The sequence below is a fragment of the Podarcis cretensis genome (genome assembly GCF_951804945.1).
Source record: "Podarcis cretensis genome assembly, chromosome: 13".
Classification (NCBI taxonomy): domain Eukaryota; kingdom Metazoa; phylum Chordata; class Lepidosauria; order Squamata; family Lacertidae; genus Podarcis; species Podarcis cretensis.
Window position 1 is genome coordinate 41,949,473 of NC_137182.1, and position 19,648 is coordinate 41,969,120.

The following is a 19,648-nucleotide window of genomic DNA, read 5'->3' on the forward strand; positions in this document are numbered from 1 at the left end:
CCCACCTAGACTGAAATATGGGGACCAGTCATGTAGCTAATTCCACGCTGACTTGCATGCAGCCCCCTCCGAGGGAAAATACCAATCATTTAGCAAAGGAGCAGGACTTAAAGATTGTTTTCCTATGGGTATTGACAACCAACAGGTGGCAGAAACCTTGTGGATAGGCAGAGCAGAGAGGGAAGACAGAGGAGTAGTGATGGGAGGGGAAGAAAGTCAAAAGATGGCTATTTTTTTTTATCAGGAATGAGGATCATATCCTAGAGAGAAGAAAATCCTTCAATGAGGCTTCCTGTGGAAAAGTGGCCCTAAACCTGGACAATTCAAATGTGAGACTTTAACAGACTCACCGAGTCCGCTGGGAACTTCTCATTGAGTGTTTTGCCTCCAGTGGGGACAGTCTGGGGTGTATAGGAGCCGTTCACAATCAGTTCATAATACTTCATTCGCTGCTGACCTGTGGAGAGAAAAGCCGTTTATTGGAAAGGGGAACTACTCTGAATCAGAGGTGGCAAGACTGAACCGAGAGTATGGCCGGAGGAGGACAAGCACCTTTGATGTCGAGCTGAGCATGAATGATGTTGCCCATGACCGAAGTGTTGTGCAGGTTCTTGACTGTTTCCTTGGCTCCCCTTGTGCTGGTGAAGAGCACCTTGGCCAGGCCCAGGTGCTTGCGGTTCTTCGGATTGTAGAGGATCTCAATCTCCTCAATGTCTCCATACTTTTTGCACATGTCCGCCAGGAAGGGCTCCTTGATGTTGTCATTGAGCCGGGCAAAGGTCACCTCCTTCAGAGGGATCTGACCCACATAGAACTCATCCAGCTGCAAAAGAAACAAAAGGGAAGATGGGGCGAGGGGGCTAAATCAATTGCCAAAGAGCATACCCCCCACCCCAATAATTAAGAAAAATCATCCAATGCTCTGGATAGTCAGCAAAAGCTTTAAAATGAGCTGCCAATAGAGGTTCAGAGATTGCAGAACTGCTGGGTGGACCCTTCATCAGTGCATTCAAGATTCCTGAACCTCCGATTTTATGCCTGTCAAACTCCACCCAAGACAAGATAACCTTAAACACACCCCATTTCCATGCCCCCCACTACCACCCTAGCAATTTCCCAAGAAAAAAATCGCCATATCTGCATGAATCCAGACAATTTGTTATAGCCAATGAACTTTAGATATTCTTAATCTGCCCAGTTTGTTACGAAGGCAAATTCTGGAGCTTTTTCCCCTTTGAAGAATTTTCAACTGTTTTTTAAACCCAGCTTTTCCCTGTGGAAGTACACATTCATCATCCACTGACATTTCACAACAACATATTCAAAGAACTCAGCAATGAGTACAAGAATGAAAAGAGATGCAGTTTTCTTTGCCATTCCTCTTCTCCTGCATTCCCAAACCTCCCTTCCATCACATTTCTCCTCTTAAGATTGAATTCAATAACTTTCTGTCTTTTAGCCCCAAGGTCAAGGCAGATCAGGACATATATTTGTACTTCACACACATACAGTTATCAGCTTTCCCACAAGCTGTCTTTTCCTCAAGATGACCAGAAATGTAAGCAAATCCTGGGTTAACTATTTAGGGTAGAATTCAGTCAATTAATTTACAGCCTGACGTAAACCTATATACACTTGGCCACTCCTGAACATTTACCAGGCTTCCAGGTAAGGAAGATGTGGCAGCAATGCTGTGCTGAGGATTTGGAAGACTTGGAGAAGGAGACATGATCCGGGGGGGGGGGTGCAGCTTACCTTAAACTTTGGGACAGGGAGGGAAATGTCTCTGTTCTTGGACCATATCCTGCGTCTGGGATCCCGCACATCGCCCACAGGAGCATGGCCCGAATCCTTGAGAAGAGATTTTGTTAGGCATTAACAATGCAAAAAGCCTTTACAGGAAACAGAACTCCTTGGAATAAAAAACTGCTTCTTGGTTCTGCCCAGTGTTAGAAACTGAGATATGAAAGCTAGGAGCTAAATGGCACCTTAAACCTAGGTTATGGGCGCGACAACGGAATGTCTAGGCGCGTTTTTTTATAACAATAATACAAAGCTGAAAAAGAATGAACTGCAGCTAAAATATATATTTCTTTTTTATATATATAATTTTTTTTAATCCCGCATTCATTAAATTATTCATTTAATCCCGCATACAACAAATTGTGACTGTTTTTGACTTCCTTCAGCGTCTCTGACAATCATCCATATTTATACCTTTAATACACATTCCTTTCTTTCGTATTGCCATTATTCCTCCTTACTCCCATTATTTCTAATAAACAATACTTATTTTTATTTACAGTGCCTCTTTAAATCCCACTAGCGTTGTGTTTACACCACATATATTTTTCAGATAATCCACAAATTTCCCCCAGTCCTCGATGAACTTTTGGTCTTTAGTATATCTAATTTTCCCAGTTAATTTATCCAATTCTGCATAGTCTAAAATATATTTTTCAATTTTCACATGATGTAGTCCTTCCCCTGCCCACCCCTTAATACTATTAAGAGGGTCTCTTCTCCAGTCTTTAGAGAGTAGCTGGAAGTGCGGAGGCAGAAAAAGGTCCTCCTTTCCTTCCACTCTGCGGTTTTAATCTAAAATCTTAGACGCAGTACTAAGCTCAGAAACTGCTCACGCTAATGAAATTCCCTGTCACAAAATGCACCTAGAACAATGGGAGTTTCGAACACTGGTTCTGCCCCAATACTTGACAAAAATGAAACACAATTGGAGACTAGGATGGGGGATGGGGAACTTGTGGTCCTTCAGGTGCTGCTGGAATGGAACTCCACCCAGCGTCACTGACTATGCTGGCTCAGGTGGGCAGCAGCTGGTGTTTGACAACATCTGGAGGGCCACATGTTCTCCAGCCTTGGCCTATGTTGAAGGTTTCTGGGTTCTCAGGGGAAAGGCAGCAAGACAACTGGGACAGGATGCCGATCACACACTATGATTCTCTGCAGCACTGCTTGAACACTGGAGAATCACACCCCAGTCAAGTTCTCCAAGCATTCAAGCAGCAATTAATCTGGATTAACCAGCAAAAGGTAAGAGCCCAAGATATGATACAAGACGAAAATGAATACTTTAGCTGTAATGTTCATTAAAAGGCTGAATCCAGGTGAAAAGAAGACGTTAATACAATACAAGCAAAGCATGGGAAGATTTAGGAAAAAGTATTCTAAAAGGCAATAATGTACATTAGGACTTTGTATATGTTTCCAGTTATTAAGGACTGCTCCATAGTGTTTCATGGTGATTTGCCATTAGCAAAAAAAGATGATAATTCTTCTCAGTTAAGGATCTACATGTGGACTTGTGGCTCTGGTGTGAGCAGTCAAATTTCCTTCTAAGCTGCTCCCAGAATATACCGTATTTTTTGCTCTATAAGACTCACTTTTTCCCTCCTAAAAAGTAAGGGGAAATGTGTGTGCGTCTTATGGAGCAAATGCAGGCTGCGCAGCTATCCCAGAAGCCAGAACAGCAAGAGGGATTGCTGCTTTCACTGTGCAGCGATCCCTCTTGCTGTTCTGGCTTCTGGGATTCAGAAGACTTTTTTTCTTGCTTTCCTCCTCCAAAAACTAGGTGCGTCTTATGGTATGGTGCGTCTTATAGAGCGAAAAATACGGTAAGCAATAAACATGTCTATATCTGGGCCCAAGTGAGTGAGATACACTAGTGGCTGCTCTTGAGGAATGCTATAAAAAACTTTGTAGAGCAGATTTAGAATTTTGGGGTGAACCGAAGTCCCACCTCTGTATGGATTCATTTTATAGACTTGAGCAAGTTCCTCTCATCTATCAATGAGAATAGTGATCTTCCCTCACTTTATCCTCCTGATAAAGACAAACACGGGGGGGGGGGGGAAATTCTGCAAATTAACAGTACTATATGCACTATTAGTAGTAGAAATAAAGGTAAGCCCAGGTGTGCATATGGCCATCATACTCAGCTTCACTTCCACCCCAACCCAAAGTGACTTATTTGGAAGTAAATTTGACGAAGTTACATTAAAGCATATTTCCAATAAACCTTATTAGAGAAAAGGGGGAGGGGATTCTGGGCAATTACGGGTCTGAGTGCTACAAACTGTTATTCTTTTATGGAATTTTAAGGCTGACTCCCAGTGTCATTGATGCTTATTTGAACAAACATGACCCAAATCATCAATTCATCATAGACAGTACCTTTTCTCTCCCCTGTCCACCTGCCCCCAGGCTCTCTATAGCTTTGAACTGTGTCTTTGTCACAGCTGCTTCTTCTGTTGCTTAGGGGAATTTTCAAACAAAGCAACAGCTACAAGGGAAGCAGACTCTCAGGCTAGAAGAAAAGTGAAACTAAGCACATCAAATGTTGCCATGCTATGCAGGAAGAAAAGGGACTGTAAACAGAGGAAGACACAGCTCCTCCTTTGGCTGCAACGATCAGAATATTTCAAGAAGGAGCTACACTAATTTTTTGGCAAACCTCTCAGCATGTAGAATCTTTTGGATTTTGTGCTCATTACATTGGTGAGACATGATGCCAGAGCTGTGACTGACATCAGGAACCTAAGAAAAGATAAGGGGGAGGGGGGGCTGCATGAATCAGGCACCTGTGTTTTCACATTTGTCTCCTATATTAACGGAAGGACTAGCATAACAATATTTTATTAGAGCTTGAGGTACATGTAAACAACCATAGGCACACATCCTACAGCCCAGTTGTCAAAGCTTGAGTTCCACAGAGCTAGATGGGAACCACTGCAAGTGTATTTATGACTAACTATTTTAGCTTACTATTTTAGCACCAAACCTTTAAAGCTGGAAGCCTCATGCCAGGTGTTGCTTGAGAATTTTGTAAAATTAAAAAAAATCAGTGTAGTTGTGAAATGTGGCCAAAGTTACAGAATCCTAGAGTTGAAAGGGTCCCGAGGGTCATCTAGTCCAACCCCTGCAATGCAGGAATATCTTAACTAGATCGTACATGATAGATGACTATCCAACCTCTGCAGAGGACAACCTCTGCTTAAAAACCTCCAAGGAAGGAGATCGTTCACCACCTCTTGTGGGAGTCTGTTCCACTGTTGAACAGCTCTTACTGTTAGAAAGTTCCTGCTGATGTTTATTCGGAATCTGCTGTCTTGAATCCAATGGTTCAAGTCCTAGCCTCTGGAGTAGGAGAAAACAAGCTTGCTCCATCCTCCATGTGACAGCCCTTTAAACCAGAGCTTTTTTCACACTGGTGACACACTTTTTTGACATGCATCATTTTGCGACAAGGCAATTCAGTTTACTAGCAAACCAGAGGTTAAACTAACCCCTTTCACGTCCCAGCAGGAGCGCAGGGAGAATTGCATGACACACTAATACAAAGTTTGGAAAGCTCTGCTTTAGATATTTTAAGATGATCTCAGTCTCCTTTCTAGGCTAAACAATCCCCACTCCCTTAACTGTTCCTCCATACCCTTAATCATCTTGGTTGCCCTCTTCTGCACATGTTCCAGTTTGTCAATATCCTTCTTAAATTGTGGTGCCCAGAACTGGACCCAGGACTCCAGGTATGGTCTGACCAAGGAAGAATATGACAGCTCTGAAAGGTTCAGTTGCCTTCTTGATTCAAAATGGCATCCAATGGCATTCAAACATAGATAAAAACCTATTCCTTGATGTCAGAAACAACTACGCAAAATTTGGTTGCAATAGCTTAAGAGGCACCCCAATGCGTAGTTAAACAAACAACTTTCCAAAACAGATAGCAGATTAGCAAAGGGGCTAAAAAGAGATTTTAGTCCTTATATTCCAAATTCCAAGTACTATAGTGGTTTTGGGAGGAAATCATATTTAAAACAGGTTGCTTCAGTCTCAATCTGTCTTTAAAGTGGGCATAACACAGTACAGTCTACACAAGCTATGTGGGAATAAGTTCCATTGATTTCAATGGATCTTGCTTTTACAGTGCACAGGAAAACAATGAAAGTTAAGCTGTAGAAATTATTCTATAACTAACAAATAATGGACCAAACAACCAAAGGTAGCCTCAGAGGTGGGTTAACGATTAAGAAAGAATTTTTTCAAGTATGACAGGCAACCCAAGAGACAAAGACTATGCTCTTCAAACTGCTCCAATGCTACAAGGTCCATCCTCATTTCTAGGAGGAAATTAAAATGGAACAAAATTTTGTTGGAGAGTTTAATGGCAACTCTAAAATAAGAACTACTAGGGACTTTAGAAACCAATTTTAAAATGAAACACTTTATTAATATTAAAAACAGCAGAAGTCAAATCAAATGTCAGCCAACAGACATAAGCCCAATTGTGTCTTGCTTGAACTGGGGCAGGTGTCTGTACTGAAATTCATAATTTGCAGTAACACACTATAGGATACAAAGAACTTGACCTGGAGACCACCAAATGCTTTCTCTTCTTTAACACTATGCCAGCAATGTCTGACAGAGATCTAAATCAAATGCCTTTTTCATTTTCTATTGCTTCTGCTAATGAGGAAACTCATTCATAAAATAGCCATAAACCAACCTAAACATTTTTATTTGCACTTTTATAATCATTTTAAAGCCAGAGAATCTATAGGTGCAACCCAGGGAAGGTTAAGCCACTTAAGTTCCCATTTGTTTCAATGGGTCTTAAGTGCTCAAGTCCCAGTTATTCCATTGGCCACTTCCAGTTATTCCATTATTCCACTGAAAAAGTGACTGACTTGCTGTGAGATGAAACAAAAGCCTAAGGAGTTCACAAACCCAGGTATACCTGGCCTCCTCTACAGTCAAAGCACCCCTCCTCATTCCCACCCTTTGGGGAGGCTGCTACACCTCAGTAGCTGCCCCATGAGCCACAGGCATATTTCCTTTCCCTGTTCACCTCTCACACCACTGTTCTCTCAGTAGCCATCAACACACAAAACCCACCTGCCATGTTTCCTGACAGAACTCTGTATGTTCCATGTTAAAAAACAACAAATGCCAAAAATGGAAACGAACTTATTTAGAATTCCTAATAGGCAGCTTCAATTCTTCAGAAGCCAACATCAAAATTTTAGGCATCAGAGATCTGCAAAGCATTCACATTGCTGCATTCAAATATCCAGTACCTAGAGACTCAATGCACAAGGACATAGAAATCTGTACGGAAGCTGGAGTTAGGGACCCTATGACAACCAGGAGGTGGAAGAGATGAACAAAACAAGTAATCTAGGGACTGTGTGGCATAGAACTGACCCATCACACAATCTAGCAACAGTGCCCTGGATTCTGCTGTCCAACCAGAATTAACAGAACACCAAAAAAATTAATAATGAACCCACCCCACACACAGTACACTGACAGAGCAGGAGAAGCAGAGAGTTTAAAACTTTGAGAACACAAATGAAAAAAGTGGGTACTTGGAACGACCAATGGATATTACACAGCAGGAAAGGTAGAACCACCCTCACTTTCTCAGCACAGCTCAAACAAATCCTCCCCAACTCCATCCAAATAAGAATCCAGTTCTGTCCACTTACATTAGTGCTGAAATGTACTCCATCATAGCGGTAGACCTTGTGCGGGGCCCGCTTGAGCACTGGGTCAACGATGAGCTTGTAGTTTCTCCACTGGAAGTTAGGGGTTTTCTGGAAGTCACCCCCACCTTCCTGATCCATTCTGACTCATTTACCCTAGAGCAGTAGAAATGGAACCAGTGCATTAGATAATATGATTACCAATATGAGAAAGAGTTAACAATAACAAAGGAGCCCACTCCTGGCCATTTCTGAAGTAGACACCTTTGAACCCAGAATAGTCACCACCAGCAGATGCGCCTGTATATCCCAGAACTAGAAGAGGGTTTAATATTAAACCGCCTGAACAAGTGTACCTCTTCTCCATAATCCATTTACTATCGCCAGGGCTATTACTGTATTGCACAAGCTCAGGGACTTGCACAAAGGTATTTGGCTGTCCATTTTACGCTTCCGTACAATGCTTCCGAGCACAATTCAAAGTGTTGGTGCTGACCTTTAAAGCCCTAAACGGCCTCAGTCCTGTATACCTGAAGGAGCATCTCCACCCACATCGTGCAGCCCAGACACTGAGGTCGAGCACCAAGGGCCTTCTGCTGGTTCCCTCGCTGTGAGATTACAGGGAACCAGGCAGAGGGCCTTCTCGGTAGTGGCACCTGCCCTGTGGAATTCAACTATTTTATTTTTAAAAGACAACTGAAGGAGCTCTGTTTAAGGAATTTTTTAATGTTTGATGCTGTACTGTTTTTAATATTTGGTCGGAAGCCACCCAGAGTGGCTGGGGAAACCCAGCCAGATGGGCAGGGTATAAATAATAAATTGTTGTTTATAAAACTTTTATTAAATTGGCCACTTTTGAAGAGGGTGAATTACATACATACTCAGAATTGGGCTTCCTGGATTTGAGATTTGCAAAGCTTTACTGCAGTGACTGTGAACCTGCTGCAGTTCTGCAAGATTGTATGGAACAAAAGCTGTGGTATATAGTGCAGATTTTTTTAAAAAAGCAAGCTTCTGTTCCTGTGATTATAAAGCATCCTTGTTGAGCTGTTTTAGATACCTGCTAAAAATATTTGTGTTTCAGCAATTTCACTTGGACATGTTAACAAGTTACATATATCTGTTTTTACATTTTGCTTTTAAATTTTGTTTTTAAATTTTAAACTTCATACAGATAACAGTTTTAAATTATTTTATTACACTGCTTAGGAATTCTTTGATTAAGTAGTTTATAAATTCTTCTAAAGCAATAGCAAAAATGCACAATTATGAAGAAATGCTTGATAGCATGCAGGCAGTCCCTGCTCCAATCTTGGTGAGTTGTCTGAATAAGATTTTGAATTACTAAAATGAGACATTTTTAGCCTTGCTCCTCTCCCATGCCTAAAATATGAATAGTAGAATAAATTGTGCAAAATAAGAGAAATTATGTAACTTGTGCAACTGGAGCAAATTTGTACCGGTATAATGGCCACTGATTACAATTATCTGACAAATAATTTATAGGGGGACCAGAATTTAGCTTTTCTTGGAGCAATTTTTTTTTAAAAGCACAGAGCATACACAGTCCTAGCTTTAGAGTAGTTTAGAGTTGCCACACTGGTGGCAAACAGCTTTGCTAAAATAGGAGCAAAATTATAATAATTACCCTGTGCAAATTATTTTCACACATATGCCTCCTTTAATAATATACTCCCTGAATGCGCCATAACTGAAATAACTGAGGTTAATGCCTGAAAAGCATCACCTTGATAAATCTCTTGGTCTGACCTCAAAGTTATTTTTGCCCCTTTTACATATTTGAAAAATTATCCTGCCCTTATTCATATTCAACCTCCTATCGAATATGAAGAATATAATTACCAGAACCACATGCCCTCTCTAAGTATAATGCAAATTTGAGAAGCCCAGCAATTTTAACCTTGCAACGTGCTCATTGCATAAGAACAGAAATACAGATCTCCAAATAAGTGCAGCACAAAGGGAATACATGAAAGCAAAAGGCAGGAATAAAATTGTACCTGTTGTGGATTATCTCGTCTGTGGTCAAGCTATTACAGCTGTGTTTTTTTCTTCCTTCGCAATAAAGCCTGGTTGGAGTTGGTTCAGTCCATAATGTGAAACAAAACACTTGGGAAACTAGGAAGAAAGTACAAAAAGTGAATGTAAAAAAAAAAGCAAATGATGGATACGAATTTGCATAATGAAACATTCTCAGGCAGTGAATAAAAAGACTTCCTTGGAAGACAGATGGCATGTTAGAATAGGGAATGCTGGGAATCAGGACTCCCAATTCTATCCCCTGGTGACATGTATTCCTCCTTACTTAAGAGGAAAAGTTACTTATGCTCACAAATTAAAAATTAACCAAAATTATGCAACAATGCATTACCCTAAAACTAAAATAAAGCAAGATGAAGCAATCTGAATTCAGATGCCTCCAGCTATAGGAAGATTGCATACTGTAAATTAAATTCTCAAAGTGGGATTACGAAATCCACAGCCCTCCTGTTCTGCTGGGGTCTACCCCTATTCTTCAACTTTATCAATAATCATCTTCCTCCGCATATTCGGCTCCTCCCCATCAACAGATTTCCTGATAAAAAGGCTTGCCCTAAGAATTATTTTCCCCATCTAAGTTTTTGTCATTCTGAGATGTTCTCTGTGCCTCACAGTCTTCACCTCTAATTTACTTTGCAGTTAAAACATTGCAGGGTTTACCTGTTGTTCCCCCATTTTGAGTATTCCTCCTCTATCCTCTAAAGGCCTTACCTCTAAGCTTTACAATTTATCAGGACCTTTTTCAACTTCTCTCCAAGCCATCCTTAGTTAATTGTTCCCATTTGTCTATGGGAGCGCTCTCTCTCTCTCTCTCCAGCCCCTAAATACATCCATCAGTTCTCCCATTCTCTCTGCCCATCTTCATCTTTCACAGAGTCATGCAGATATGGAAAATCTATTCCTCACAGACATCTCTGCAACATCGCCCATTTCTACCATCCAGCCAATCGGTGGAGATCTCCCTTCTCCCCCTTCCCCTCTTCAAACCCTGTCAGATCATCCTTCCCTTTCAACCTCACCCTCCATGGACCGTTTCACTCTGCCTTGCTGCTAATGGGACCCCTCAAAACAATCTGATTCTCTCTCACCCCCCAAAAAAAACCCCACGCCTCGTCAAATGCTCTCCTGCCACTCAAAATGCCCCTTTCCCTATAGGAATTTTCTATTCTGTAGCATCGGATGCCACCCAAAGGGCCCTTCTTTCCACACCACGCCTCCTCCCGTTGTTTTGGGGAGGCTCGTTCCGCTTCCTAAATGCATGCCTCCAGCGGGGGCGGGGGAGAAAACTTCAGCACCCTCAGACAGACACCCCCACCCCCTGCCAATACCCCCTGGGCGCCCAGCCTGGTCAGCTGGAGGAGGGAGAGGAGGAGAGGCCTTCCTCCCAGGACCCCCTTCACAAAAAGGCCTCTTCCACCTCCCCCCCCCAAAAAAATATACAACCCCCATAGTGCCTGGTGCCTCCCCACACAGACTGCCCCCTCCCCAAACCCCTCTCTTCAGTTACAACCCCATCTGCCCTTTTGGGGGGGGTCCTCCCCTCCCTTCAGGTGCCCCGGCCCCGCCCACCCAAGGCGCCCTCCTGCTCCCTCCCCCTCCCGAGCGAGGCCTTCTCCTCCCCGCCCCCCCACAACGCACCCGTCACTCGCGCGCGTTCTCCTCCCCCCCGTCCCCCCCCCCTCACCAGCGGAGGGGCTCGCGCGCTCCCCTCTCCGCCTCCCGCCTCCCGCTCGCGTCACCTGCTCCTACCCGCTCCTCCTCCTCCCTTCTCTCAGGGGGCGCACGCGCGGCGACGGCGGCCCCCCCTCCTCCTCCTCCTCCCTTCGTCCGGCCTCTCGCGCTCGTTCGCGCGCTGCCTCCCTCTCCCCCCGCGCGAGCGAGCGAGCGAGCTCTCTCTTCTTCTCCCTCGCGCGCTCTCTCGGCGTCTCGTGCTGCTCCGCCGCTATTCTCGCCTCGCGACCTGTGAAGGGAGGACAAGGGGGGAAAGAAAAGAGGGAAGGGGAAAAGGGTGACAACCCTCTGCCGCTGCCGACAGGGACCAGGGGGCGGGGCCAGAGCGCTCGGGCGAGACTCTCGGGCGAGGCTCTCGCGAGAACCGCTGCTTCTCTCCTCACCACCACCGCCCCCCTCCCTCCTCTCTATGGAGACCGTTTTGCCGGCTCTCCGGCTTCGTCGTCGTTGTGTTGCTGTTTTTTCTGATCTGCGCTTTCGACACTGGGCTGTGAGAGGGGAGGGAAAGGCAATCCACCGTTCACAGGGTCACGCATTTCACTTCGTTTTCCAGTGCTTCCGCAGAACATTAGGTTGGTTGGTTTTTGGTTTTTTAAACCCTTCTCCGGGGTGTGGGTGTGTGTGTTTTCTGCGAACGTAGGATGGTGGCGAATCGTTCAATTCGAAATGACAACTAGACTTAAAAGATGGGGAGGGCGAAGATCTAGCCCTCGATTCTTTCCTCGCACATTCGCTGCTGGACCAACCAAATAAAACGAATTACGCTTATATGGTGGGTGCTTAGTACGGGTTAGGTACCGTGGGATAGAGAGGATCAGCGGAGCGCTGATGAAAGTTTGCAAGGCGCCCAGACGACCAAAAAAAGGTGGCACCGACGAATCTGCGGGAGCGAAATCTAAAGTTGTAACGGAATGGCAAACTTAGAAATGCGCGTGACGCTTTCGCGACAAAGAGCGAAATCGCTGCTATTTAACCCATTTAACAATTGCAATGAAGGTAACGGGGGTTAGCCCAGAAATTCTGAGTCTGCACTGTCATTCGGAAAAGGCCCGTGTAAATAATTCGGCCCGAATCTACTGAATTGAAATCGCAGCTACCCCAAAAGGTGGTACTGAGCTAACCAGAGTCGACTTCGATACTTTCGTCCGAAAACGAAATTGTAATGTCTCTTAGCAAAACACCGTCAGAAAAGCCAGTAAGAGAGATAACTATTCCTCGCATTAATATTCGGCTATTTATTTATTTTTAAATACTGGTATGATAGTGTTGAATCTGCTTGGGCAAAGAAAAGAAAGTTTTTTTTTTAAAAAAAAAAAAGCAATGTTTTCAATTCAGGTAATTTTGACACTTTGCAAAATATTTGTTAGAATAGGTGGTGACCATTTTTATTTTTAAGTAGCAGCAAAGGACAGTCCTGTTGCATGTCAAGGATCAAAGGTTTACAATACTCTTCTCTCCTCCGCACCAAGAATATGCTCCTGAATTCAAAATATAAATACAGTATGTGACACCTTGATCGTACATATGCATGCACACACACAGTTGATTTTCATTTAGGCTTGCTACATAATGAAGAAACATACGTTTTGATTTTGTCCCTAAATATAAGTATATTTAAAGCCTCTCAGCAATACTTAGCTCAGTTGTTTGCTAGTTCCTTTTTACTCTGCTTTATAGTGTGGTGAAAGACTGGAGAGAGGATAACTGAGCCCTTTCTTCCATTTTCATATTTTGCAATATTTGAAAATTTCCAGGTGTAAATTTTGGTGAAAACTGTTATTTAAACAAAAACCTAATATTCTAAATTTTGGGATGGAAAATCCCAAATTATTCTGAGATCCACATGATTTGCCATAGCTGAAAGTCTGGTGATAATATGCTGATGTCTGGCAATGTTCAGATATTTAGGTAACATCGCTCCCCCCCCCCCAGTGATTCAGCCTTACCCATCTGCTTCCTTTCAATGTATTTGAATGATTTATCTTTCCATTTTGTTTTGATGGTGGGTAGAATTTTGGCTTATCATCATGTATGCAATGAGTCTGAATACCTTTGGGAAATGATGTGACATTTCTTGGCTGGGCCAACATCTGTCAAGCCAGGGCCAAGCCAATGACACAGGATATTTTAATTTAATTTAATTATGTAAACAGAGTACAGTATTTTGCATTTACAGTATTTCCTCCCTTCCCCCCCCCAAAAAAAAAGTGTTGTTTTTTTTTAACCCATCCTAAGCCGTAAGAACAGAGAACAGAAGGTGAAATAATAAAACAAATAAGAGTCACTGATACAGCAGACTTAAGTGTCTGCTTCAACCTCTTCTGTCTTAAAAAGCACGCTACAAATGAACTACTTGACCATGCCAATTCAATTTCCATATGTGTTTGAAACTCCCAAACTGAGAAAGAATTGTGTATTTATTTGTTTTTGCTTTTTTAAAAAAATGTTTCCAGAGTCTTATAGCTAAAGGCGGACACCCTATTTCGGTCAAAGGATTCCTTTCCCCCTTTTGAAAGCAGTACAGTATTGAGATGTGGGCAGGACGGGGTTAAAGGAGAAGTGTGTGTGTGTGTGTGTGCGCGCGCTACTCATTTTGCTTTCCACCAGAGGGCACCACATGTTCAGGTCTAAAAATTAAACCTCTGGCTGATCTCTACAAATACATAGGCAGGAACAAGAGGATTAGTGGCAGATTGATTTTGACCCCTGTACCTTTCCACAAAGGTGGTGTGGCTATAACTCCATTGCAGAGCAGAGTTATAGCCACACAGAGTTTGCATGTGTAAGGTCCCGGAATCTATCCCTGGCAACTCCTGATTCCTATGTGCCTCTCAGTGTGAACCAGATCAACCTGGTACTCTTCCAAAGTTCTCAGACTATAATTCCCATCATCCTTGACAATTGGCCGCAATGGGAGAGGCTGAGGAGAGTGATATGCCCAAAGTATCTTGAGGGCCAGGGGTTGACAGCCTCTGCTTATAGCTCCTGCGCAATCTGCACATGTCTGAAACCATTTTTCAATGGCAAGAGTCACGATCTAGCTAAGGGGTAGCAAACATGGCACCCATCAGATGTAATTGGACTACAGGGGCCATGGATGCTGGGAACTGTAGTCCACATTGGAAGAGCGCCAGATCAGCTACACCTCTTCTGACTTATTAGCCAGAATGTCGGTTTGCCCACACCCAAAGGTTGCAACTGCAGCAAAGGAGCGTGTTTGCAGGCTTTGTTGAATGTCCTTTTCCTCTCCCTAAGGAGTAACCACAGCAAATCCTAACGCACCCAGAGTTAAGAAGGCTGGGGAGACTGTGCTCTCCCCCCCCCCCAGTGGTCAGTTGTTCCTGACCACTGTCAATGGTGTTTGGTGTTGTGGAACAACCTCCCTTCAGATGTCAAGGAGATAAAGAACTACATAACTTTTAGAAAACACCTGAAGGCAGTCCTGTATCGGGAAGTTTTTAATGTTTGATGTTTTGTTAGGAAGCTGACCCAGCCAGATGGGTGGGGTAATTAATCATCATCATCACTGACGTTCACTGTCCCAGGATAATGCGGTGAAGATTCTGGGATGGGTGTTTACTTAGGCCTGATACCCCTCTGGCTACATCCACACACGTGAAAGTGTGTACTTTGGAACCTGCATGGAAGCCCAAAGCTTGCCTAGTTTTCTCTTCCAAACCTTGGAGGGTACATAAATAGTGTGTGTGTGTGTGTGTGTGTGTGTGTGTGTGTGTGTATCCCAGCCATCTAGTGTTCTTGCTCCCATCCAGCCTGGAACATTAATGAGACTGTCTCAGCCCACTGTTGCTTTTGACCTTCTCTCTCCGTTTCTCAGGCCTTCTTGGCTTCTTCCCAGCTGGGACCAGGAGTATTCCCAGACAGTGTAAACATTTCACCAACCTGGGAGCACAGCCAGGGTTCGAAAGGGATTATATATATAGTTCAGCTCTTGTCCAGAAGGGAGGGGACAGGAGGGGACTAGCAAGATCAAGAGTTGTCAAAGCCCAGGGGTGGGGGGTGGGGAGAGAGACAAATGTTCCAAAACAAGGAACGGAATGAGGAGAGGCAAAAGAGAGCCAGCTGTGGAGGCATTTCTGCAGCTTGAAAAGGCACACCAATCCCCAGAGTGGTTTAACAAACAAGCCTTCCTTTCCAAGGGAACTCTGGGAATTCTAGTTCTGAGAAGGGAACAGGACTCTCCTAACAACTCTCCACAGCCACAAACTACAGTTTCCATGATACAGTGGTACCTCAGTTTACGAACTTAATCCATTCCTGAAGTCTGTTCTTAAACCAAAACTGTTCTTAAACTGAGGCGCGCTTTCCCTAATGAGGCCTCCCAACGCCAGTGCCCTTCCACCATTCGGATTTTGTTCTTAGACTGAGGTAAAGTTCTCAAACCAAGACACTATGTCCGGTTTTGCAGACTTTGTAAACCAAATCGTTCCTAAACCGGACTGTTCTTAAACCGAGGTACCACTGTACTTTGGGGGGAGCCATGACTGTTAAAAGTGACCTAAAGGCGCTTGACATGTCTGGTGTGGCTGTGTCCTCAGGTCAGGACTAGGGATGCCCAGGTTTAAATCCCCTCCTTGGATGATTTTGGGCCACTCTCGGCCTAACTCACTTCGCAGGGTTGTTGTGAGGATAAAAGAACCATAGACACTGCCCTGAGTTAGCTCCTTGGAAGAAAGGGCAGAATATAAATGGAATAATAAATGTATGCTCTTGCAATCATTTCAAGTACTTAGGTTTTTGGGAAGTTACTTTCTAGTAGATGAGGAACCTAAGGGCAGCTCTGCTGGTTCAGGCCAGAAGCCCATCTCACTCAGCATCGTAATCACATTGTCTACGACAGCCTTTCTTAACCTGTGGGTCCCCAGATATTGTTGGACTACAACTCCCATCACCCCTAGCTAGCAAGGCCAGAGTTCAGGGATGATGGGAATTGTAGTCCAACAACATCTGGGGACCCATAGGTTGAGAACCGCTGGCCTACGAGAAGATTGCAAGCAAAACCTGAGCTCGATAGCAACCCTCCCCATCTAGTTCACCCCCCTGCAATGCAAGAATCTCAACACAGTCGCCCATCCAATCTGAAACCATCCTGGCTCCAGCAGCAAAGCTCATCATTCGCCTCTGGAAAGTACTTCCTGTTGCCTCTGCTGAATCTCCACAAATATTCACCTTTGCTAGGTCACCCTAGGTTCTCAGACTCTGGAGAGAGAGGGAGAATATCTTTTCTCCATCCATGCAACCGCGACTTCCTCTGAGACACCATCAAGATATGCAGAGGTCCTCAAATCAGTTCCCTACATCCTGTGCTAGATCGGGTGACAGACCTCCGGTGCTCAGCTGCTGGGGAGGTGTTTGGATTGGCAGAATCTCTTGCAGGAGACACAAGGCTATTATATACACTCAAATGAGCCTCATGAGACCTGTGGGATACTGGGCCGGCAGGGTAAATGCCAATTCCACGCTTGCAGTCTGCCGTAGTGCAAATCCATTCTGTCAGCTCCACATTCTGCCACCTAATTCTGCTGTTCTGCACAGATCCGGAGTGATTTCTGTAGAAGAGAGTCAAAACGTTAAGAGAAAGGAGAAGTGGGCTGGAACGGCAATGGCAGGAAACGTGGGGAAAACATTAACAGATCAGGACATATTTTTTAAAAAACAAAACCAGCACTTTGAGCAAATAGAAGAAGAAGAAGAGAGAACTTAGGTTCAAAAAAATAAATGGAAAGTCAGACAACCACTGGTTAGCTTAACACATACTTCAAGAAGGCAGCTGAGAGAGAGGAAACCATATAGCGGTGTTTTAAAATTTTGTTGATTTCTTAAGAACAACGGGTTGCACACATGCAGTAGGTAAATATTTAGATATGCAAGTATCTGAGTTGCACACAGCTCCTGATCAGATATGATTAGACCTGTTTTGAGCATGATGCTAGCATTCACTATGCCAAACAGAAAACTGGTCCAAAAACCATTTGAGCAGGGACTTCCGGGTTAGCGTGATCTGGTTAATGGCGGATTCCCTCCGAGCTCCGGAGGGAATCGGCTCCGCTGGAGAAGGGTTCTACCGCGACGGCGACGCGGGGACCCTCAGAAACCGCAGGCGCGGAAGCCTGCGGACTTGGTGACTCGGTGGGCACCTTAAGCGCCCCCCGACCCATGAAGAGCCTTTTTAAAGGCTGCGGAGAGGGTACGGGGAGCGGCGTGGTGCTGTGAGTGGACCGCTACTGCAGTGGAGTGAAGCCGCGAGCCATGGCCGGAGACCGCTGACTTTCTTCCCTGAAATTCGGACTTTAATTAACCCGTGAGTAGAATGGAATTTGGACTTTAAAATTTTTACCTTTGAATTCGGTACGATCGAGGGATGTGCTAAAGGGAAGTCCGCACCCCCCCTACTTACAGAAGATTTAAAGCAAGGATCGGAGAACTAAGGTGGAGAGTTTTTTCTTTTCGGTGTGTTTTAAAAGATAATATTTTCATGAGTTTGACAGAAGAAGATTTGTGCTGGAGAGTAAGAGTGGAATTTTAGAAGCTTTTGTCTAACCCCCCCCCCCCCAGACCCGGGAGTGTCCTGTATGTGAGCTGGAGAAAAAGGAACAAGGAGTTTGACAGCTGTCAAAGGAGCTGTCAAACGGGCAGTGAAAGTTAAAAATCTTATTATTTAACACCTCTCTGGACTAAATTTGTTACATTTGAATTAAAGTGGTTGGGAACAAAGTAGTGAAATAACAAAGTAACGGACTGTTGGGAAAGGACTATTAAGTAACCAGAATCCCCCTAGGGGAAACATTGAAACACTACAATGGCTGCAGATGGAAAATTACAGGCAGAGATAGAAAGAATGTTTTTTCTCGTGGGAATATTGCAGGAGCAGAGTACGGCTATGAATAAACAACTTATAACCTTGAACTCTAAAATAAGTGACTCTGCTGAATGCACAATGGACTTGACTGGAAAAAAATCTGCAGCTGAATTAGAAGAGATAACTTTGGAACAGGAGGAGAGGGAAGAAGGAGTGGAGCAAGTACAGATGGAGAGTACCAACCAGAAGCCTACATTGTTAGAACATAAAGAAGAAGACCTTTGGATTACAAATCTGCGAAAGAGGAGGGAGGAAGCCCCCGGAACACTTGGAATATTTAAATTTAAAAGAAACAAGAAATATGATTGGGGCTTCCTCTTTGAGTATGGAAGATCAGCTGACCTTTCGCAGCAGCTGTTACCAAGTACTTTGGATGGAAGAAAATCTGATGAGACTGAGCTAGAACTCCTTCGAGACCCGATGACCAACAAAGAGGGTTACCAACAAAATTGGCAGAGAGAGACTGACAGAGACTTGAAGGCCTCAGATGTGAGGAATCCAGGCTAAAAACTGTTTTTGTGGACATTCATTTGGGAAGGGACAGAAACCGGGGCGGGGGGGCGAGGAGAAAGAATTTTAAAAATGTTTATGACCTTTGTGTTTGATTATTATGACCTATTTTTAAGATAAAAGGGAAATTCGTGGAAGGAATTTGGGTCGACCTTAGAAAAGGATTTAATATTTATAAGAAAATTGGATAAGTAAAATTTGGCCAAGTAATAAGAATCAAGTTCTTTTTTAAAATATATATATATATATATAACAACAATATGTAAAGGATGAGAGATATGAGCTTGCTGAGCTAATTCAATTGAATTAGGATGTATGAAGGGGGGGTGGGGGGAGGTCAAGAACTGGGGTTAGGAAAGTAAGGACATGAAACCTTATATGTGTTGTCTTTGTCTGTGTGTGTCTGTGTTTATAAAATGTGAAAATCCAATAAAAATTTTATAAAAAAAAAACAAAAACCATTTGAGCAAATACACAATTGGATAACAAACTAAAAACAGAGTCCAGAACCTGCTCCGAGCAAAACTCGGCAGGGAGCATTTCTACCACGGGTGTGCTTGCACCTACCTTAAGAACAACAGTTGTTCGTTGCAAGCAGTAATTTTAGTACAGTGGTACCTCGGGTTAAATGCTTAATTCGTTCTGGAGGTCCATTCTTAACCTGAAACTGTTCTTAACCTGAAGCACCACTTTAGCTAATGGGGCCTCCTGCTGTTGCTGCGCTGCCGGAGCACAATTTCTGTTCTCATCCTGAAGCAAAGTTCTTCATCCAAGGTCCTATTTCTGGGTTAGCGGAGCCTGTAACCTGAAGCGTATGTAATCCAAGGTACCACTGTGCTACTCAACTTTGAGTAGCACCAACAGTGCTGAACAAGCATTTTATGCCTCCAACTAGTGGCTGTTTTGTGAGTAGAAGTGTCACTGAGGTTGAACATTAAGTTGGTATCTCAGCTCAACAGAGCCATTGGGC

The 19,648-nt window shown here is 43.8% G+C and overlaps 1 protein-coding gene across 7 annotated transcripts in view; it reads right to left on the reverse strand.

The window, feature by feature from the left end:
* The window catches only part of SETD1A (SET domain containing 1A, histone lysine methyltransferase), a 31,740-nt gene extending 20,111 nt beyond the window's left edge, over positions 1-11,629 (reverse strand). For 4 of the 7 annotated variants that reach the window (XM_079950227.1, XM_079950226.1, XM_079950225.1 and 1 more), the window contains exons 1-6: positions 11,310-11,629; positions 9,521-9,638; positions 7,503-7,655; positions 1,756-1,851; positions 553-823; positions 351-457 (exon numbers count right to left, since the gene is read on the reverse strand). In XM_079950227.1, the coding sequence (XP_079806353.1) occupies positions 351-457; positions 553-823; positions 1,756-1,851; positions 7,503-7,640 (612 nt within the window). In that variant the 5' untranslated portion in view covers positions 7,641-7,655; positions 9,521-9,638; positions 11,310-11,629. Of the gene's footprint in view, positions 1-350; positions 458-552; positions 824-1,755; positions 1,852-7,502; positions 7,656-9,520; positions 9,639-10,271; positions 10,648-11,244; positions 11,269-11,299 lie in introns of those variants that run through there. The other 3 variants (XM_079950223.1, XM_079950224.1, XM_079950222.1) reach the window with 3 other exon arrangements.
* Positions 11,630-19,648: the final 8,019 nt, after the last annotated feature.